The sequence below is a fragment of the Acomys minous genome (genome assembly GCF_964271855.1).
Source record: "Acomys minous genome assembly, chromosome: 3".
Lineage (NCBI taxonomy): Eukaryota > Metazoa > Chordata > Mammalia > Rodentia > Muridae > Acomys > Acomys minous.
The window spans coordinates 62,101,473-62,123,774 of NC_140485.1; the positions used below are offsets into that span (position 1 = coordinate 62,101,473).

General features: G+C 52.8%; 1 protein-coding gene across 1 annotated transcript in view; it reads left to right on the forward strand.

Moving 5' to 3' along the window:
* The first annotated feature begins 19,432 nt into the window (after positions 1-19,432).
* The window catches only part of BMP7 (bone morphogenetic protein 7), a 71,695-nt gene continuing 68,825 nt past the window's right edge, over positions 19,433-22,302 (forward strand). The window contains exon 1 of the mRNA XM_084775023.1: positions 19,433-20,411. Coding sequence (XP_084631149.1) covers positions 19,997-20,411 — 415 coding nt within the window. The 5' untranslated portion in view covers positions 19,433-19,996. The remainder of the gene's footprint in view (positions 20,412-22,302) is intronic.

Sequence of the window (22,302 nt, forward strand, 5' to 3'; positions counted from 1 at the left end):
AAAAGAGTTAAGAGTCTCACTGAAGTTTATATGGCCAGCCAGTGATGTGTGTCCAACATGAACCCTAATCTGTCTGAATCTTGGCCTTTAGTGTTTACACATGTGTCTTGCCAGCTGGGAGAGGCAGGAAGCCCACAGAAGGTTCTCAAGGAATCAAGAGCAAAATTCCGCTGCCCTTTATCGGGTTGATCACCCCCGCAGTGAATCAGGGGAGAGATTTTTGTCTGGCTTTTTGGTTGCATGTTCCTGGCATGCCAGCCTTTCGGTGCGGAGTGGGCGTAGGGGGCGGGGCTTGGAGGGCAGCCCTCTCTGAGCTCTGCTTTGCTTGGAGACTCAGGGCGAGTTATGTCACCTGTCTATGGTGCAGCTTCCCCTACCTTCTAAGGCAGGTCCTCCACCTTCCTAATGCTGTGGTGACACTTTAATATGGTTCCTCGTGGTATGGTGACCCCCAAACCATACAATTATTTTCATTGCTGCTTCATATCTGTAATTATGCTGCTGTTATGAATCGTAATATAAATATCTATTTTTTCCGATGGCCTTAGGCAGCCTCTGTGAAAGGGTCATTGGACCCCCAAAGGGGTCGTAACCCACAGGTTAAGAACCTCTGATCTAGAGGGTTCCCACCAATAGAAATTTACCACAACACCTAACCCCATACCTCCATTTCTTTCTCTTTTATGGGAAGAAAAAAAATTCCTATTTATCCTTTTTACAGTAGATATGGCTGTGAGGAAAAGGAAAGAGGAGAAAAGAAGGAAGAAAGGAAGAAAAAAAAGAGGGCAAAGAGCACTTGTTTTTGCAGAAGGCTGGGGTTCAATTCCCAGCACCCACATGTAAGCTCAGAACTGTCTGTAACTCCAGTTCCAGGTGAATCTGACGCCCTCTTCTGGACTCTGTGGGTACTGCATGCATGTACATACGTGCAGACAAACACTCATACACATAAATAGATTTCTTAAAAAATTATTCTATGTGCATTGGTATGAAGGTGTCAGATCCCCTGGAATTGAAGTTACAGACAGTTGTGAGCTGCCATGTGGGTGCTGGGAATTGAACCCTGGTCCTTTGGAAGAACAGACAGTACTCCTAACCCCTGAGCCATCTCTCCACCCCCTAGATTTTTTTTTTTTAAGGAAGAAGGGAAATAAATAAATAAATAAATGAAGTATGTATACAACCCTCAAATCTTTGAAACTCTGGCCATTATGAGCTTTGTCACTCTAGCTAGGCACGGTGGTGCACACCTTTAATCCCAGGGCTCTGGAGGCAGAGGCAGAGGCACAGGCATAGACACAGACAGAGGCAGGTGGATCTCTGTGAATTCCAGGACAGACAGGGCTACACAGAGAAACCCTGTCTCAACACACACACACACACACACACACACACACACACACACACACACGAGAGAGAGAGAGAGAGAGAGAGAGAGAGAGAGAGAGAGAGAGAGAGAGAGAGAGAGCTGTGTCACTCAATGTTGACTGTGAGGAGAAAGGAGGATGACTCTGAACAGAAGCCCTTACCAGGGAGAGGGAAAATATGAAAAATATGAGAAGCATTTGGTGAAAGCGTTATTTGCCCCAGACTAACTCCAAGTGGCTTAAACAGTCATGCCATGTGTGGCTATGGGAGGCAAGCAGGGCACATTAATTCAGGTTTCCAGGAGACTGCACCCCATGTGGCCTCTGGAAAGGAATCCCATCCTTGTTTAATTAAAAAATGAAGGGAAGAAAGGAGAAGGAAGACAAAAGAAGGAGGCAGAAAGCCAAGGAAATGTGTGTGGGGTGGGGGGACGACCAGAAGGGAGGGATGGAGGAAGGAAAGTGGCCTACTGAGGACCAGCTGCACGGGACATCTTTTCTTACTCCTGAAGATATCAGTGACCCACAGGGTTGGGGAAGGGTCCTTCCCTGTCAGAACCCTGGAACAGTCCTTTATCTCCTCTGTACCCCGGCATGATGGGACAACTTTACCTAAAGCCTCCAAATGATTCCAGGAGAGCTCAGAGCAGAGGCTGGCTGAGATGTGGCTGGCTTTAGCACCTCTCCCGTGTGGCCTTCAGGCTGATCTTGGGCACTTGACTTATTCATCTGCAAGACAAGTGAATTACATTTGTGCCCAACATTTGTGTAGGCTGAGCCCTCCATACCCACGCCTGCAGTCGGAGGATAGAATATTCCAGCAATGCTGTAGGTTCCCCTGGACTGCTCAGGGTGAGCTGCTTGTGGGCACATCCCACACATGGCCACTGAGATCCAGCGCCTGGCTGAGCTGGCCCACATCAGGGACACCACTGAATCCTGGAGATGTTAAGACATAAAGGGTCAATCTCTGGACCAGGAAGCAGACACTGTGTGGCCCAAGCTTTCATCTCAGGGTATTTAACTAGGAGCACCCAGGATTTCATTATTGGGGGCGGGGCGCATTTCACAACCTGGGTCCTTAACTGTTAGTGAACAAATCAGTCCTCAGTTATTAAGCCGGTATTTACATTTGTCCATCTGTTTCCTCTGGATTCAGTAGCCTCCAATGAAAAGCAAGGGTTCTGGACTGTGGCTTCCTTGGTGTCTTCAGAGTGCTGGGCTTAGGAGCTGCACCCTGTCCCATTTGCAGATTCACCCCTGAGCTTCTGGAAACCCGTGTCCCCTCCTGGAAGACATCTCATGTCAGGGAGCAGCGCACACACAGATGCTAGTGCGTGTGCCCTGTGCCTGTGAGAGCGCTCCTGACACTTTGAAGGCACCAATTACGGGAATTGTGGGTCAGTCCCGCCTGCCTCACATCCTCCCCCTTTTCCATCTTAGACAGCAAACAAAAGAGCCAGCCTCCCTTGCGGCCAGACCACCAAGGCGGAGCAAAGGCCCCAGCCCTCCCCAGCGCCTTGGCTCTGCCCGACTGGGCGCTTCCAGGGGCTTCAATGGCTGCCTTGTTGAGACTTCCACAGGGCTGGCCTGGAAGGAACCATTAAAAAACAGTTTAGTAAGAACAAAAGTTCGTCTGTTCTTATTGTCTCCCTGGCTGCAGTCTGGCCTCTGCAGTTGAAAGTGGATCCGATGGGCCCCAGATTTGGAAGCAGCCAGCCGTGGGTTCCCCATCTCTGAATTCAGTGTCTGATCCTGAGTAGGAAATTTATAGCCTAAACAGAACCAACCAGGTAGCCACCTTGGTCGGGTGCCTGGAGCTACCTGGAAAGTGGGGGTGCTTGCTGCTCTTATGCTGGCTCCCCAGTGTCTTTTGGGACACATAGATCCTGGTGCATGCGGATGCAGCCCCTGTGACTCCAGGCTGGCTGTTCAGGACACATGACCTGGAGAACTCTACTCTGGCTGTCTCCACAACCCCCATCCTAAAAGTGCCCAGTAAGGAGGCACTTCTGAACCCCAAAGTGGGGCTGTACTGCCCTGTGTTGTGGAGGATGGGAGCCTCTGCCTTATGGTTTACGATATTTTTGTTTTATTTTATGTATATGAATCTTTGCCTACATGTATGCATACGTACCACAAGTGTGCGGTATCCTCAGAGACCAGAAGAGGTTGTTGGGTTCCTTGGAACTCGAGGTAAGGATGCTTGTGACCTACCATGTGACTGCTGGGCCTAGAACCCAGGTCCTTGGCTAGAGCAGTGTAAGTGCTCTGGAGTACCCCAGTTTTTACTTTTATATATTTTTGTCAGCATTAGTAGTGATGATGTGTGGGGCTGACTTGGGTCTGGGCTCACTTTGATGACCTTAGAATTCCTTCTAGAGTGTTTGTCCCCAAAGATGCATGTCATGGTCACAGTGTAGGGCCTCCTACAGCTCAGTGTTGCGTCCACGTGAGCTGAGGGCTTAATGGAAACAAGGATGATGGTCAAAACCACTCTGAGCTGTGTGGGCTGGATAGAGCGCCCACACAGGCTGAAGAAGCCTTGAGGACACACCGCTGAAAACCGGCCAGAGAGCCCAAGAGGAGCAGCTGTCCCCACCACTTCTGTGTGATGTGCACTCACCCCCCAGAGAGAAAGTGACACCTAAAGGAAGGTCACTGTGACTCCCGGTAGCCATGCAGCAAGGTTAGGGTTGTGATTAAGGTTAGGGTAGACCCCACAGAATGTGACACCTGAAAGAGGGTCAGTGTGAGTCCTAGCAGTGAGATCCCCGCCCCCACCACCACAGGGCAATCTGTCCCCAGCTCTGTTTCTAGTTTGTATTTTGAGACAGTCTTATTAAGTTGCCCAGGCTAGCTTAGAACTCACTCAGCAGCCCAGGCTAGCCCTATGGTTGTCCTGCCACGGCCTCCTGTGCAGCATGCACTGATGAGCCTGGCCCTCTCCCTCTGGAGGATTCAGAAGCCCCCTCCCTTCTCAGAGCGCGCTGCCTGTGAGGTGATAACATTTCCATGTCTCCATGAATTATCTTGGAGTGAAACTGCAAGTTTTACAGAGAATTAGGCAAAATGGGATGGTTTGATGAAGCCACTTGGGTCACCTGGCAAGTCTCCGTTGCTGGTCCACAGACACACTCCAAGCAGCAAAGAACTGGCATGGGTGAACACACACACACTCTCTCTCTCTCTCTCTCTCTCTCTCTCTCTCTCTCTCTCTCTCTCTCTCTCTAAAGGGTCAGGCTGTACATGTGTTTAGATTCTGTGGTCCATGGGGTTCTCTATCACACCTCCTCCACTGCTACCATAGAAAACCAGGTAGCCATAGATAATATATAAACACTAGCCATCACTGTATTTCTGTAACATGTCTTACTTCAACGAAGCTGGGCACTTTACTTAGCTCTCAGAGCACAGCCTGTGGGGCCCAGGACTAGTGACACGTGCTCACCTTACCTCCTGAGGATGTTGGAGGCTGTGCTAGTCTAAGCCTGGGATGTGTAGATGCAGCAGCTGGGTTCGCATTCTTCTTGCTTTCCTTTCTACTACACCCTCTTGCAGCTGCATGAATCCTGTGCTAGCTGAGGAAATTCAAGGATGAGATATAATGACATCAGGAAACGCTACTACTTTCCTAAAAATTCAGGGCCGACTCAGCTGGCAGGTACTTACTGCCCGCCCTTCTTTCATTAATTCTCCCAGGAAGGGCAATGTGGTACCTGGGACAGGAGTAGCTGTACTGCAATGGACAGGTGGTTGGGGGGGTGGGGTGGGGGGGGGGCAGCGCAGCAGAGCAGCAAGCCTGAGAAGAGGAGTCGTTTGCAATTATTGATTGAGAATCTGCATTGGTTAGTATTGGACTTCCCTCCTGTAGAGTTCCCGTATCCTGAGGAAAACAAAACAAAGCAAAAGCAAACCCACACTCAAACTATCATGTTCTTGTTTGGTCAGTTACTATGAGGAGGCCTCTGCTACAGGCCAAATGCAGTCTTGATTCAAATGCTGAGCCCAGGGATGGACTAACAGTCAACCAGAGACCAGGGGAACAGCTAGACAGAGAGCTTCTGGGGATTGTCCTATCTCCAGGATATTGCTGCAGGTGCTGGAATTCAGACCCTATGCTACAGCGTAGACGGCTGCATATGCTTTCGTGTGGGTTCTAGGCTCCAAGCGTAGGTCTTCTTGCTTGCATGGTAAGCACGTTCCCCACTGAGCCATCTCCCGAGCCCTGGGATAGATTTTATCATCTGATTTTCCCCTTTAACTTGGTGATCAGCTGGGAAAACAGTCAAGGAGCTGGGAAATAGCCATCTGAGTCTCAATGTGCACTGGCTCTTTTGTTTGTTTGTTTGTTTGTTTGTTTGTTTGGTTTTGGTCAGCTCCACACGAGCTAGAGTCATTTGGGAAGAGGGAATAAGAGAGCAGGCTGAACAGGCCATGAGGAGCAAGCCAGTAAGCAGCATCCCTCAGCAGCATCTGCATCAGCTTCTGCCTCCAGGTTCCTGGCCTGCTTGAATGCCCATCCTGCCTGGGTTTCCTTCACTGATGAACAACCATGTGGAAGTTGCTTTTCATCATGGTGTTTTATCACAGCAGTAGAAACCCTAATGGTGTTTTTCTGCATCCTTTTCCGTGTGTCAGAACTGTGGCCGTTTCTCTCCCTCTGTGCAGATGTCACTTGCTAAAGGCTTGGGGTAGGGGTAGGGGTAGGGGTAGGGGTAGGGGTAGGGGTAGGGGTAGGGGTAGGGTAGAACTGTCTGTGCTAGTAGAGTAGGCTTCTCAAGACAGCCACTGAGCTACTCATGAAACTCCTCCTCCTCCCCCCCACTCCCCACACCCTTACAGCAAAAGGTGGCTATGTGGCCTGCTCTGGCGAACAGAAGGCAAAGGGACAGCACATGAGGGAATTCATTCCAAGCAAAAGAGAGGTGCCAGGCCCTCTCCTTCCCCTCAGTGCCCAGAGAGGTGACCTCTTCTTATGATCTTAAGGTGACAAGTACGAATAAAGAAGCCCTGAGGAGGGCACACTGGGGAGGTTGGTGCCAACAGATTCCTGGTGGCTGCCGGGGGGGGGGGGGGACTCCTTAGGCCAGCCTGGTACCCCAGCCTCTCTCCCTGTGGCTCTCTGAGGGCACATGGGGCTGGTGCTGAAAACACTGTTACCTCGGGCCCACCTGCAGCCACGCACCTCACTCAACAGCACCTTTCAGGCAGCAATCCCTAAACCTGGTGAATGGGACACTTCTGTTGTTTTGAGCTTGGTTCTCTCTCCATATCCCAGGCTACCTTGGAACTTGCTATGTGGCTAACTTGTAGGCCATTCTCCTGCCTAGGTCTCCCAAAGTGCTGGGATTACAGACTTGAGCCACCGTGCCTGGCTTTGGTAAGGATGACTCCAGAAGGTGCCGTGGCCCTCTCTTCTAGGCCTTCCTTCTCCTGTATCCCCCTACTTTTAGTAAGTGGTGCTGCCTTCCACCCATCCCATCGCTCAGGCTGCAATCCGTACCCAGTCCCCGTTTTTCTCCCCATGTGTGTGGTTAATCTGAGAATTGCCGAGCTACACTCTCGGGAACGCAGGCCCCAGCCACGATCATGGCTGCCTCTGACATCAAGTGGAAGGTAGTCCCATCTCTGTTCTGAAGCTCCCGTGGCTTACACAGCTCCAGGCTTCCTACCGTTTCCTTCTGTGTAACCCTCTCTGTTCCTTCTCCTTGGCTGTCACTCACAGCTACAGCTATGTGACAAAATCATTATATAACCTAGTGGCTTAGAGCTCAGAGCTGGGGTCTAGGGTGGGCTTTGGGGTAGCTTCATGGCTCCTTGTAGGGTTGGCTTTGGCTTTGGCTAAGGAAGATGGGTGCCTGGGCTCCCATGTGCCCCTTACTGACCGTGGGCCAGAGGCTAGCCTGAGCTCCTAGTCATTCGGGTCATCAGCATAGTCACAAGGTGGCTGACCTCATCAGAGCAGAACAAAGTTGCAGCCCAGTGCAATCACAGAAATGCCACTATGCCATTGGCTATGGATGAGTCACAGGTCCCGCCCGTACTTGAATGTGAGGGAGGGCTCAGGCAGGAAAGCCAGGAGCTGGGACTGGCCAGGACCTGCCTTAGAGACTGGGGACTCCACAGCCTGCAACTTCTCCATGGTGTATCCTTGCGCTCAGGTTCTTAATTCCCCATCTTAGTGTCCCATTCACAGGAAGCCTCTGGTTTCTATGTAAACATGGATGTCTGCCCTGCCCCAGGACCTTTGAATATGTCCTTTCCTTGACTTAGACAGCAGTTCTGCCGGATAGTGTGATTTCCCCCACTGCTTTCAGGGCCTCTGCTCAGATTTCTTCTCAAGCAGCCTTTTCTGGCTGCTGCAGTTGAAGTGGCCCTGTCCCTTTGAACCTCTGCTTTTGAGAGCCCACTGCCTGCCTTCAGCAGATTAGCAACTCTGGATACTGAGTTGCACGTGTTCTACAGGCCCCTGGGGCCATGCTGGCACCACCATGTGGGCTTTCTGCAGTTGGTACTCAATAAAGAGTCTAAAGCCAAAGCCCCTGCTCACGTCCCACAGAAGACACTTAGACTTCCCTGTTTGCTTCTTACCTCCCTGTCACTGGGAACAGTTCTTCATGTCAGGAAATTTGTACCCCATCACACCCTCCTAGACTCTCGGAAAGGGCCTATCACACCATAGTACTCAATAAGTCTTTGTCCTGTGAGGATGGAATGGACTCTAAGAAAATAATTCCAAGCACATGGAGAGGGCTAGAGGGATGTCTCAGTGGTTAAGAGCATGTGCTGATTTTCAGAGGACCAGAGTTTGGTTTCCAGCACCCCTGTCAGGCAGCACACAACTGCCCAAAACTCCAGCTCCAGGGAATCTGGTGCCCTCTTTTGGTCTCTGTGGGTACCTATACTCATGTACTCATCCCCATACATAGATGCATATGTGTATGTATATATATGTGTGTGTGTGTACATATATGTGTATGTACATATATGTATGTATATCTACATAATTCATACATATACATATGCATCATATATACACACATAGACATACACATACATACATATACACACACATATATGTATGTATGTATGTATGTATGTATGTATGTATGTATATATGAAATGAAGTTAAGATGGGCAGAGGGAGAAACCAGTTCAAGACTCAAGGGAGGTACAAAGACAACCAAGCAAGCCCACACAGCTGGAGAACATCACTGGCCTCTCAGTGTCACAGTGCCCTGATGTGTGGGTACATGAGGCAGTGTGACCTATCACAGGCATGACCCGGGAATTCTTCTGAGGGAGGTGAGAAGCAAACAGGGAAGTGTAAAGTGTCTTCTGTGGGACGTGAGCAGGGGCTTTGACTTTAGACTGTTTATTGAACACCAACTGCAGAAAGCCCACATGGTGGTACCAGCATGGCCCTGGGGCCTGCAGATCACGTGCAACTCAGTATCCAGAGCTGCTAATCTGCTGAAGGCAGGCAGTGGGCTCTCAAGAGTAGAAGGGCCTGGAACTGATGACCAGGGCTGCTCTCCAGAGGTCTGCTGCCCATGGACCAGGTCAACGCATTCTTGAGCCAACCTAGCTTCCGTCTCACCACATGTACCCCTTCTCAGTTTGTTCAATGACAGCCATGGAAAGGCAGAGTAAGAGATATGGAGGAAAAGAAGGCTAAGGAGAGCATGCCGTGAAGGCCTCCCTGCTAGGGATCTCACCCTTGCCTGGGTTGTGTCAGACAACCTGCCTAGAGCGCCCCCACCCACTGAGGGCAGAGGTACTTTCCTAGAACTCCCCACTGAGAGGCAGGAGTATGGCTCAGTGGTGGGGTACCTGACTAGAACCCCACACTGAGGGTAGGGCTTAGTGGAGGTGCACTTGTCCAGCATATTTGAAGTCCTAGCTCTGGTCCTGCACCTCAAAATATCCCAAACCAGCTTAGAAGCACAAAACCCCCTTTCCATGATTAAAAATAGCGCCTCTCCAAGCCCGCTGAGCTTTCTTAACACCATCACTTCCTAACCTTAATGGTGGGAGGCCCTCTGCTCCTGGAGATGGACAGACTCATCGTGATGAAGGTAGAACTATGTAACATGAAGGAAGCTCATCAAGAAGACTGAGACAGGGGGATCGTTGTGAGTTCAGGATGAGCCAGGCTCCACAGTGAGACCCTGCTTCAAACAAAGGAAGAACCCAAACACAGAAGCCACAGAAGCTTCCAGGTGGTGGCTGGAAGGCAAGGCAGGCAGAGAAGTCTTCTAGATTCCTGGGACCTTCCCTTGCTGTGTGCAGCTGCTGGCAAGCGGGGACTTTGGTGTCCACATGGGACCTCTTTCACAGCATGTCTTCCTAGTCCTGTCATGTTGTTTTTATCTATAAAAACCTTGCCTGGGAGCCAGGCCTGCTCCTCCGCCACAGGCCAGCTCTATCTGTGCAGCTTGTTTACCGCCTTATTCCAAGACAAGGGTGTCTGAGGCCCAGATGCCTCAAACGTGCACTGAGCCTGGGGCGCGGGACAGCCGTCCTCTGTTGATCTCCTGCCTTCTTCAAAGATGGAAATAAAAGAACCAAATGTCTGGAAATTAAATTTTCTGGTTATAACGAGGCTTTTGAAGCCCCGAAAATCAGTCTTTTGTTTCTCTGCCCCCAGCCCCCTCCTGTCTCTCCCCCTGCAAATTCCCACATGGCATTTGGGAATCAAAGGATTTTTACCCCATCAAAACAGAATCAAGGCCACAGTGCCAGAGACTCGGAAGGGACACAGGGAGCCACCGGGTGGGGAAATGGGGCTTGAGACTGGTAACTCCTGTCCTTCCTTGGGGGTGCGACAGCTCAGCTGCCACAGCAGGAAATGGTCTGGTGTGCCAAACACTTTGGTGTCTGGCATCATGCCATCTTCTGGCTCAGGGTGCTTGTGGATGGACAGACAGTCCTCCCCATCCCCCACCCCCCACCCAGGGGCATCTGGGGCCAAGCGGGGTAGGGAGGGGTCTGGCCACCTTTTCGGCCAGGAGTAGTAGGAGAGGACTCAATAGTGCACTGTGTGGACTCTGTTCCTGGGAAGGGAGCAGACAGGTGTCTGTGCTGAGTTCTTGGGCAGCAGGAATTTGGTCCTGACCGACTCTGGCCACCCTGGTGAGTGCAGGGGGAGAATGCAGACAGATGGAAGGGGCTGGCACAAGCCTGGAGCTCCACTGCACTAGAAGATGAGTCTGGGTCAACTAGTCCATTCGCTCCTGATGCTCACTTCAGACTTGCTGTTCCCTGTACCAACAGTACCCTTCCACGGTTTCTCTCATGCCTAGCTTCGCGGAAGTCCTTCCTTCAAGAGCCCCCGTCCACCTGCTCTGTTCTTGAGTCCTTGCTTGGCTCTTCCTTGTCACTCACTCTTCTTTGCAGGAAAAGGCTGAGACGAAGTTTCTCTGTGGAGCCCTGGCTGTCCTGGAACTCAATATGTAGACCAGGCTGGCCTCAAACTCACCGAGATCTGCCTGCCTCTGCCTCCCGAGTGCTGGCATTAAAGGGGTGTGTGGCTCTGCTGGGTCTTGTTACGCACTCTTGTTCCTCCTCCCTTACCTCGCACACAGCCCTGAGTTCCTCTGTGACACTAGCTGGCTCCTCACTGGTCATGGCCATGCTGCCTTTGCAGTCTGTGTCTTCCCTGACTAGGGAAGTCTCGTTGTTTTCACAAAAAAGAGTAGATCTGAGAAATGTGCATAGTTGTCCTGCTTAAAGCTTGCATCATTTGCCACTCTGGCCAGCTTGAATGGTGGCTTGCATGTCACAAGCTCTGTCTGGAGAGACATAGACATATGGTGTTAGTGCTGGTGGGGTTATAGCCCACATAGTCCGGCCCCTCACTTCACTCAGGCATTTCACACATCCACAGTAGGTGGCGCTATCACAAAAACTGACGACAGGAAATGCCTAGGCCTTCAAATGGACTGGCTGGGCTCTCTGCTTTCTGTGTGACCCAGGCCTGAGCAGGCTGCTTAGTTTCTTGGAGACTCAGTTTCCTCGTCTGTGGCGTATACAAAAGTTATCTGTTCGGAAAAGCAAGGAGGCATTCAGAGGTGATGAAGGCCATGCCAAGAGCTTGTCCCTGAGAGCTGCTGCCCCCCCACTGTGTTCCCTGGTTCTGATCGTGTGGTGAGCTTGGCTGCAGAGATAGTCTGGGCTCAGGAAATCCCAGGGCTGTGTCCCTGGGCTCAGTTGTGGGACATGAGCTGGCAGGAAGAATGGAGGGAGCCGAGGCTGCTGAGTGAGGGCTCCGTCTGGAATCTTCTGTCACCTGGTAGTCCTATGATAAGGACTTGTCAGCTGAGTGCTGCTGAAGGAGGGGGACCAGAGGAATGTCTGTCATCGCCTGGCATGTGAGCACATCTCAGATTCTGAGTCGGGTTCTATTCTAGCCATCTCTCAGGTCTCTCTGAAGGCTTGCTCACTCATTCATTCATTCATTCATGCATGCATTCTTCACTGAGCACCATGTGCATTTCAGACACCATTCTCGCTCTCAGGGATGTGAACAGGTTAGAGTAGAATCAATCCCCACATTTTCACATGTAACATATTTTATATTTAAGTGTGTGTATGTGTGTGTGTATACCTCTGTGTGGAGTGCAGTACCCTTACCCTTGGAGGGCAGAAAAGGGAGTCAGACCTCCTGGAACTGTAATTAATGATGGCTATGATCCACATGGGTCCTGGGAACCAAACCTGAGTCCTTCACAAGAGCAGAACTTGCTGCACACCGCTTCAGCCCCTCCCTACATGCCCACATCTTTCTTCTTCTTCTTCTTCTTCTTCTTCTTCTTCTTCTTCTTCTTCTCCTCCTCCTCCTCCTCCTCCTCCTCCTCCTCCTCCTCCTCCTCCTCCACCTCCTCCTCCTCCTCCTCCTCCTCCTTCTGTTTTTGGTTTTTGGAGACAGGATTTCTCTGTGTAATAGCCTTGGCTGTCCTGGAACTCTCTTTGTAGACCAAGTTGGCCTCGAACTCACAGAGACCTATCTGCCACTGCCTCCCCAGTGCTGGGATTAAAGGCGTGCACCACCACACCCAACCATGCCCACATCTTAATGGGGAAGAAGACAATAGACAAGAGACTACATTTTTAGGGGGAGGAAAATATGAATGAGAAAAACCCATCTTCCTAAGTCTATATCTTGATTTTAACTTGTCAAATCTGGCAGTTCAAAGCAACAGTTAGAGCCATGGGTGTAGTAGACTCTACACCACCATGGGAGGGACTGTCCAGCTGAAATAGGACTTTCAGCGTCAGGTACTCCAGGACTCCGAATACTGGCTGAATACGGTCTCATTTGTGGGACAGGAAAGCCAGCAACCCTGTGAGAGGTTAAGAGTTTATTGCTTTGCCGTGGGGAGCTGTGCCCTTAATCTACTTCTTAGGAGGCTTTGCATCCAATCTAAGACACCACCACCTAAACTGCTAATCTCCCCGTATTGGCTTTCTCCCATGAGTCAGGACTGAGCTACTGAAAAGAGGGTTTAAAGAGGATAACATAAACCACAGAATGAGAAGGGATCGCACTGTGTGTGTGTGTGTGTGTGTGTGTGTGTGTGTGTGTGTGTGTGGTGTAGGACTTTGGAGGTCTTCTATCAATGTCCATCTTTGAGACAGGGTGTCTCATTGAACCTGGAGCTAGGCTGGCAGCCACCCCAGCAATTCTCCTGTCTCCACTCCTCCACGGGGGCTGGGGGCTGGGATTTGAACACTGCTTCGCTTGCTTGTGCGGCAGGTAATTTTGACCCACTGAGCTCTCTCTCCCCGAGAGGGCCTTGTGTCTGGCTGAGAACAGATGCTAACTGCAGCTTGGCACTGACCCCTGAATTAGACCCAAACAGCATCTTTGCTGTTCCAAGAGGAAGATGTTGGTGCCTGGATTTCCAGTGCTTTTGCTACTGACAGAGAACTCAACACACAATGGCTTAATCCAGGAAATTCTGGCCCAAGTCCAGCAGTGGCCTCGACTGAGGCCACTTGCTTCAAGTCTCATGACCTGAGTGCAATCCTTGTAACCCTCATGGTGGAAGAAGAGAATCTATCCATTTCTGCAAATTATCCTCTGACCTCTTTATGCGTGTGTCATACATGTATGTGCACACACATACACACAGAGAGATACTAAAATAAATAAGTGTAATAAAGTTCTTTTTTAAAAAGTCAATGAGCTTGTCATCAAATAAACATGAGAATTGTCATATGTGGACTCAGTACCAGTTTCCCTTAGAGATTTGAACTGTCACATGAGTTGCGTGTCAAGTTCTGGCATTATATTGCGGTCCCCAGCTTATCCCAGCCCTTCCCCTCCTTACTGTATAAGGCACTCGTCCCCAGCCTCACAGCTGTGCTCATAGCTTTCTTTAAGGAAGCCAGCAAGGGACCAAGCATGCCTTGTGTCTGTGCAAGTCTTGTGCTGGTCCCTTGGTGCTTCCTGTGGCAGTGTTGGCAGGCAGGCCCCAAGATGCTGTGGACATCATGTGACACACTGACAGCCACTCCTATGGGTAAGGCTCCTGCCAGTACTAGGAGACACATGGGGCATGTCCCTGTTCTGGGTTGTCCCAGTGCTTAAGGACTAGACAGCCTGCATTAGAGCTCTGATTGGCAGCCTTGAGCAGGTTCCTAGTAGTTGAGCTAAGCTCTTCTGGTGTGTAAACTGAGGGTAATAATGGAGACCATGGGAGAGGTAGCTGAAAAAGGTGGACAGTTAATTTAGAAAGTACTACAGTCCAGCTGGGCGGTGATAGCATGCACCTTTAATCCCAGCACTCAGGAGGCAAAAGCAGGTGGATCTCTGTGTGTTCGAGGTCTACAGAGTGAGTTCTAGGACAACCAAGGCTACACAGAGAAAACAAAAACAAAAAAAGAAGGTTCTCTGGTCCTAACTGGCAGGCATGTGATTTTCAATCTGAAGCCTTGATGCATTAGCTGTAACTTAGGAGAGTGTTTGGTCCTCTGCTGACCTTGGGAATGCCATGGTCTAGGTGTCCCCTGGCCTACACGTGAGATCTGCATTCACCCTGCACACCAGCAAATAGTGGCAATACAGCTTGTTCACAGTGTGGCTCTGGGTCCCGTTCCACCACTGACTGCTTGGACCTTGGGCCAGTCTTTCCCAGACTGTCAGCCTTCTTGCTGCACTATGTGAAGACGGAAGTGTATATGGTCTTAGCAGGCACCTCCTGTGCAGCAAATGTGTCCTGTGGGTCAGAAGCTCCCTGTCACTTCCTGAAAGGAGAAGAGAGGGCTCCCTTTAAAGTGGAACCAAGAATAGCTAGCGGCCTAGCCTCACATTCCTCGTTTGTTTCTTCTTCTTCTTCTTCTTCTTCTTCTTCTTCTTCTTCTTCTTCTTCTTCTTCTTCTTCTTCTTCTTCTTCCTCCTTCTCCTCCTCCTCCTCTTCTTGCCTGCCTTTTTCCTTCTTTCCCTCTCTCTCTCTCTCTCTCTCTCTCTCTCTCTCTCTCTCTCTCTCTCTCTCTGTGTGTTTAATAGCATTTGAGTGTAAAGGCTAAAGGACAACCTCAGGTATGTCCTTCAGGAGCTGTCCACCCTGCTTCTGAGTCAGAATCTCTGAGGGGAGCTGGGCCTCACAACTGGGCTAGGTTTTCAGGCCCACCAGTCTACCTGCCTCGGCCTCAGTGTGTGGATTATAAGTGCACAGAGTCATGAATGGCTTTTCCACCTGTGTGCTGGGGCTTGAACTCAGGTCTTCGCGCTTGGAAGGGAAGCACTTTACTGACTGAGTTATCTTCCTGACCTACTTCCCTTCTTTCTGGCAATAGGCTCTGTGTGTCCTAGCCTAGCCTGGATCTCACAAGCCTCCTGCCTCATCATCCCTAGGAGTAGGGTCTCTTGGCCATCAAGTGCAGTGCCGCACTGGGCTGATGGATGTAGTTTCTCGTTCCTGTTTAAGTGTGCAATGAGTGTGCAGGAGGCATGGACACAATGGCTGTTGCTGCTGCTGCTGCTGCTGCTGCTGCTGCTGCTGGAAAAAGTTTGCCAGGAAGGCATGGCAGGTGTGAAGAAATAAGTTTTATTGTGGGGTGGTGCTCTAGGCATACAGGAATGTGTGTGTGTGTGTGTGTGTGTGTGTGTGTGTGTGTATGTGTGTGTGTGTGTGTGTGTGTGAGAGAGAGAGAGAGAGAGAGAGAGAGAGAGAGAGAGAGAGAGAGAGAGAGACAGAGAGAGAGTTGGCTTTTGGACCCCAGACGGGGTGAAAGGGAGGGGAGAGCTTGTTTGACCCTGGGTCTAAGATCTGAGTCATCGGCCTTCACTAAGTTGGGTGAGGGCAGAGGGGACTGCCTGTAACCCCTGGCTGTGTAGGGCACCCTGGCTCAGCTCCTGCTCCCCAAATAGATGGAATGAGACTTTGCAGCTGAAGATGAGGTCCCACCTTGCTCTGCAATGTGTTCGTCAGCAGAATTCTTTTCTTTTTTATTGCCTTGGAGACATATGCTGCTCGGGTCAAAATCGCCTCTGCGGGATGTGAGGTGCTGTGCCAGATGAGAACTTGCCTGACCCTGGGAGGCCAGCTGGAGAGAGCAGCCTCTAAACACAATGACACCCCTCCGTTCCAGGCCCAGGTGGCCCAGGTGTGGAGCAGCTTTGGGGGGGGATCACATTACATTCTGGAGCCTGCACTGGGTGCCCTGGCGCGGTGGGGGTGGGGAACCATGCTGAGGGTGGGGCTGGTGTGGGTCAGGGCCTGGCTGCTCAGGAAGCCCCTGAGCCCAGGCTTGGCCTGGGGTGGGGGTGGGGGACAATGAGAAGCTGACAGAGGTCTGAGGGGTTCATGAGCCTTAACATTGGCTGGGCTCTCCTTTCTTCACACCACCATTGCTGTTTGTTCAGGACTGTCTCGCTCCCCTGTACAGGCCACCATAGAAAGTTCTGTTCATTTTAACTGCTAGAAGCTTCTTCTTGGTGGCTTTGCCATCTTACCCAGATGGCAACTAACATTTACCAAGGATGTCCTCTGTCCCCCCCCCCCCAGGCATCTGGCAGATCCCTTTCCATGTGGGGGAACTCAGAGATCCTCCAGCAACCTTGGGAACCACAAGCTCCTTGTCTGCCATTTTATAGGTGGGGAAACTAAGGCAGGCGCCGGCCACTCTCACTGCACAGCTGGAAGAATTGAGTGTGGGGGCCCTGGACTCCCAGGACTCAGGCTGTCACTTCTTCCCTACAAGGTTGTTCCCAAGCACCCCCAAAATCCTTCTCTAGATGGCCTGGGCGCTGCTCCAGCGGTGTGTCTCTCCTGCTTGTTTGCTCCATCACTCAGGAAGTTAGCTGAGGAGTGGAAGGTCTTGGGGACTCCTCTGGAAGAGGAAGCAGAAAAGCATCCTCCTTCCCCCAGGGTTAGAGCGAGAGATAATGCTGACCAGGAGTGATGGGAGTTCAGAGGGAATCTTATCTCTGGAGTTTTAGGAATGAGAAAAGGTGGCCCTGGGAGGTGGGGACCTGGGTGATGGGCCTGGGAGGAAAGGAGAAGCCTTTCATGTTCCATTCCTCAGACATTGGCCTTCTGGGTTAGGTTTGGTTGATTGCCATTTACCCAACAGGTACTAGGTGAGCAGATGTCTGCTTTGCATGTGTGTGTGTGGGGGGGCGTCCCCAGAGAGAGCCTGGCAGGAAACAGTCAAGGATCCAGCCTTCAGGCCTTTTCTTTTCTTTTTTTTTTTTTTTTGAGACAGGGTTTCTCTGTGTAGCCTTGGCCATTCTGGACTCACTTTGTAGACCAGGCTGGCCTCGAACTCACAGAGATCCGCCTGCCTCTGCCTCCCGAGCGCCACCATGCCCGGCTCAGGCCTTTTCAGGTAGAGGAGTCAGGAGGACCCCACCCCAACCACTACCACCACCACCACCACCACCACCACCACCACCACCACCAACACACACACACACACACACACACACCTGCTCCTCCCTCTGGGATGTCCTCACTCTGCTTGCTGGGGACATACTCCTAAAGATGAGGGTGCATCTGAACCAGGAGGCTTCTTTGAGCGACACACCTTAACTTTGGTGGCATTCTAGACTTTGGAAGGAGACCTCTTCCTTCAACGAAGCTGGCAGTGGGATCAACACAGTGTCTGTAGGGGCCTCGGCCAAGGCCGCAGGCAGAGCTGGGGCACGTGCTGGCTGGGCTCTTCTCTTAAAAATCTCTCCTTCAGAAACCCTCTGTCCCACCTGTCACCTCACTGTGTGGCCCACTCTCTCTGTGGGGACTGGAGTGACCTGGGGTCTCATTTTGTGTATTGTTCTATGGACCCTGCAAGCAGCCGCTTTCCTGTCACCTCCTCTGCAGCCCCTGTCCTCTTCTACCCAAAGCCTAGCCAGGTGTCCCATCTTTACCCTCTTGGGTGCCTCCTCCATGTGGCTTTGCTGCTTCCCATGGAGAAGAAAATTAAAAGGATTTTACTGAGGGACCCTGTTGTTTCCAGGGGCCCGAGAACCAGCCCACCATGGAGGTCACCTCGTTGGCTCACTCACTGTTTTGTCTTCCTGCCTGGTCCTATGTGTGATACCCAGGGTGCCCACCGGGTTCTGAAGTGAAAGTAGGGCCCCTTTGTTTATTCAGTATCAAGAACGCAGACCAGAGGTCTTATCACCAGCTCACAGCCTGCATGGCCTCAGTTCACAAGCCATAGCAGGTCCATGGGGGGGGGGTGCTCTTCTCAGGGCTGCACTGGCCAGGGACTCAGTACTGTTGGCACCCATAGTCTGCGCTGAGACCTGCAGGCCATCCCTGAGGCCCTCAAATAGCCACCTCATCTAAAATCTCCACAAAGAGGCCCCAAGAGTCCCATGGTTGCCATCTCTGTTCCAAGAAGCCTGAAAGACCAGGCTGTCCCTTCTCACTCTAGAACATCAAGAGGGACCCCTACTCAACGTCCTTCCCCAAGCTCTACCATCACTCTTCAGACTCGCCTGGAGCCTCTTGAAGCAGAGCAGGGAGGCCTGGCCTACACCCCCACATGCCCAGAGCCACTCTGGGTGACTGCTGCTTTGCTCCTATTTCTCAGATAGGGAAAGTGAGGACCCAAAGCGCAGCAATCCACTAAAAGCCCAACCATTGTATGGGGGCCTTTCTTTGTGTGAGGAGAGGGTCGCTGGTCCTTTGGGACAGGAAAATGCATCTGGGAAGGCTCCTGGACTTGACCAGCTTCCTGCTCCTCAGGCCCTGCCAGGGGCTGGGGGGTGGGGTGGTGTTAGAGAGTGAGGGACCAAAGGATTCCTGACAGGATAAGGGGTGGGTGGAACCTCTACCCCTCCCCCCCAAAAAAGAGGAGAGGGTGAGAGTCTCAGATTTCACTTATGCACTCAACAGAGCTGCAACATCAGGGGGTCCCACAGGCTCTGGGTTCAAAATACTAGGGAGAAGCAGCCTAGAAAGCACCTGAACCCCCTGGGTGCTGAACTTGGGGTGTGTGTGTGTGTGTGTGTGTGTGTGTGTGTGTGTGTGTGTGTGTGTGACAATAGACTGTAAATCGAGGGGGGGGGGAAGGAGGGAGGCGTGTCGGGTGGGTGTGAAGTGAAGAAAAAGAAAAGTAACATCTGTAGGGGGAAACAATCTTATCTCCACATTATCTCTGCCCGACCAGGAAGGTTCCCAGAGGAAGTGGCACCCGAGGGGGGAAGGGCCGGGAGAGAATGTCCTCTGAGGAGGAATGGGCAGGGCAGCAGAGCTGGCAGGCAAGTAGGAGTGTGGAGGGGGTCTGTATGACTGGAGCAAATGGAGGAAGGAAAGATGAGCCAGGTCCAAGGCCAGCCACCTCCAAGGAGCCTTCTCAGATTCCTGCGCTCGCTCCCCGATGTTGGCCACTTCCAAGCGCTAGTTCCGAGAGGGCAAGGCTGCCTTGGATTTTTCTCTCCGAACTCCTGGGGCGTCCGTCCCTGTACCGGACACCCGGTGGGCACTCAGTAAATATTTTTAGAGCGCCCTGGGAGGAATGAATGAAGCCATTGGGCTAGGCTTGAGGAGGGCGGGGCCGGCGCAGGTGGGAGGCCGCGGGCGCGGGAGGGGCGGGGAGGTTGGTCCTCCCGCTCCTCCTCCCCCTTCTCCTCTTGCCGGGCCCCAGCGCGCCCAACTCTGGGGCTCCCGAGGCAGCTGGCGGGCGGTCGGGGCGCCCAAGGCTGGAGAAGCGACCTGGGACCCCTGTGCTGGGCGCGGGAGGTAGGAAGAGGGTTTGTTGCGGGTGCCCGCCGGCCCAGGCGCGACAACAGCGGGAGGAGGGAGAGAGGGCTCCCCGGCGCCCAGCCGCCTCCCCGGCACTCGCTCTCCGGACTTGTAGGTCTGCAAGCTGCTGCTCCTCCCACCCCGGCCCGCCTCCTCGCTCTCTCGCCTGCTCTCCAGAGCTGCTGTACCAGCCGTGCCGTGTGTCCCGGCGAGTGAGGGCCGAGGGGCCCCGGGCCAGAGCTGAGCTGAGGACAGGGGCGTCCAGGGCAGAGCGCAGCCGGCCGGGAAGTGGCCATGTGTGGCGAGGCCGCAGCGAAGCTTGTCTGCTCCAAGTGACCTCGGGTCGTGGACCGCTGCCCTGCCCCCTCCGCTGCCACCTGGGGCGGTGCGGGCTCGGTGCCCCGGATCGCGCATAGAGCCGGCGGGATGCACGTGCGCTCGCTGCGCGCTGCGGCGCCACACAGCTTCGTGGCGCTCTGGGCGCCTCTGTTCTTGTTGCGCTCCGCCCTGGCCGACTTCAGCCTGGACAACGAGGTGCACTCTAGCTTCATCCACCGGCGCCTCCGCAGCCAGGAGCGGCGGGAGATGCAGCGGGAGATTCTGTCCATCTTGGGCTTGCCCCATCGCCCGCGCCCGCACCTCCAGGGAAAGCATAACTCAGCGCCCATGTTCATGTTGGACCTGTACAACGCCATGGCGGTGGAGGAGAGCGGACCCGACGGCCAGGGCTTTTCCTACCCCTACAAGGCCGTCTTCAGTACTCAGGGTCCCCCTTTAGCCAGCCTGCAGGATAGCCACTTTCTCACCGACGCCGACATGGTCATGAGCTTCGTCAACCTAGGTGAGTGGCGGAGGGAGGAGGTATATCTCAGACGGGAGCCACTTTGGGACGGGGAGAGGGTCGCTGCTTACGAGCCACCTTGGTCCACCTTCCCATTTACAAAATATCAGTGCCCTCCAGAGGCACCGGGGTCTTAATGAACCCTAAGCTCTGCGCGTCTCCGGTAGGTCTTGCTGGCTTGGAGGGTTTGTAGGGGCTCACAGGAGGGAAGAACCAGCCCTGACTTTCTTTGCCTGCTCCTCCGCGGCGGGTTCAGGAGCCGGAGGTGCGGGCCAGGCAGCGGCTCAGTTCAAAGCGCCAGGCTGGGTCATGTGAGCTGAACCGGCCATAGCGGCCCTCGCTACCTGTGAGAGGGCCCTTGTGGGCAAGGCTGCCTTCCCGCCCTTCCTCCACTCCTCCACTCCTCTCAGTCCATCTTGGCTCCGGTATCCCGCTCATCCCCTTCCCTTCCCCACTCGGGCCAGCCCTACCTGTCCCTTTGCCGTGCGCCAGCCTCAGCGCGCGCTCAGAGTGCCGCGACGTTCCTCTCCCAGCCGCCCGTCTCCCACCTTTGGGCTCTTGGTTGGAGTCGGGGAAAGAACGTTGCCATTGCGAGCTTTCTATTTTAAATATTTAATGATAGGTCCCGGGCGGGCAGAATCCATTTTCAGAGTTTATCACGTGTGGCGCGCAAACCACGGGTTTTGGCGATTGGGTAGCTGGGGACCTCGGAACAGAGGCCGCCACGGAGTGGCTGGGGAACCCGCTCTCCTACTGGAGTCCCAGCCAACCCAGTGATGCGAGGCTGGTTTGCGGTTGGTCTGGGACAGCTCCCCCTGCATCTAGCGCGCACGTATCTTACTTGCTCAAACTAACCCCTGGCTGGGTGCTGTGGGACTGATCGTCAAATATTTGGCTTTGGTGATAACACGCCCTGATACTACCGTTTCCTGAGTCGTTTTTATTCTGCTTGTGGAAGTTGCTGAGAAAACCCCAAGGCACCAAACACACCGCGGGCACAGTGTCAACTTGGAAATCATGAAGCTTGAAGGCCACCCCTCCCTCCCTGGGCACCCGGGGCGCAGAAGGGGGTCTCCGGGAAGACAGGGGCCACGCTAATCCTTTCAGCTCCAGATAATGGCTCAGGAGTCCCTGGGAAGCCATTGTCTGTCTCCATTAAAGGTCAAAAATATAGAGCACCTTTAAATTCTCCGTAGGCACTGTTAAGAAGAGGATCTGCTTTGGAACAGCCTTCAGGTGGTGAAGGTAGGAAAAGCCAGGTGCTGGTCAGCCATAGATACCTGGGAATTGCAGAGAGATTTTCCTGAGGGTAGGGCTTAGGGTGCTGGGAGACAGAGGCTGTTTTTCACTGTGTCAACTTAAAAAAAAAAGTGGATTTATTACCAAAAACTAAAGAAGACCCCTCAAATATGTGTTCAGCAGCATGTGCTCAGCATGGGTGTGTGAAGCCATCCAAAGGCAGGGGTAAACAGGGCTTTTTCTTTGGTGTGAGGGTAGGGGCTTATGGCATCTTCTGTTCTCTCCTGTGATCTCCAGGATGGTAGTAGGTCCTAGCTGATGGTTCAGAACCTTGCTGGGCTCATCAAGCAGAGGTACATAATCCCTGACTTTGGTGGCAGGTCAGGCAGTGTGGCCCCAGAGGGCCAGGGCGGCTCCTAGGGCCCTTCTGGGAACTTGGCGAGGTGGTTGCTCCTGCCCCCCCCCCCCCATCTCGGGTACAAGCTGGGGCATGCTGGGGAGGCCACAGCTGGGTGGCTTCCTCTGACTGCACACACCTTTCAGTCCATTCTTTCATGTTGAAAGGACAAAGACTGGCTTGTCTGGGCCTCTTAATCAGTGGGGCCAGCTTTGGGCTTTTGTGGGATGGTCCTGACTTTCTCAGGCCTGGCCT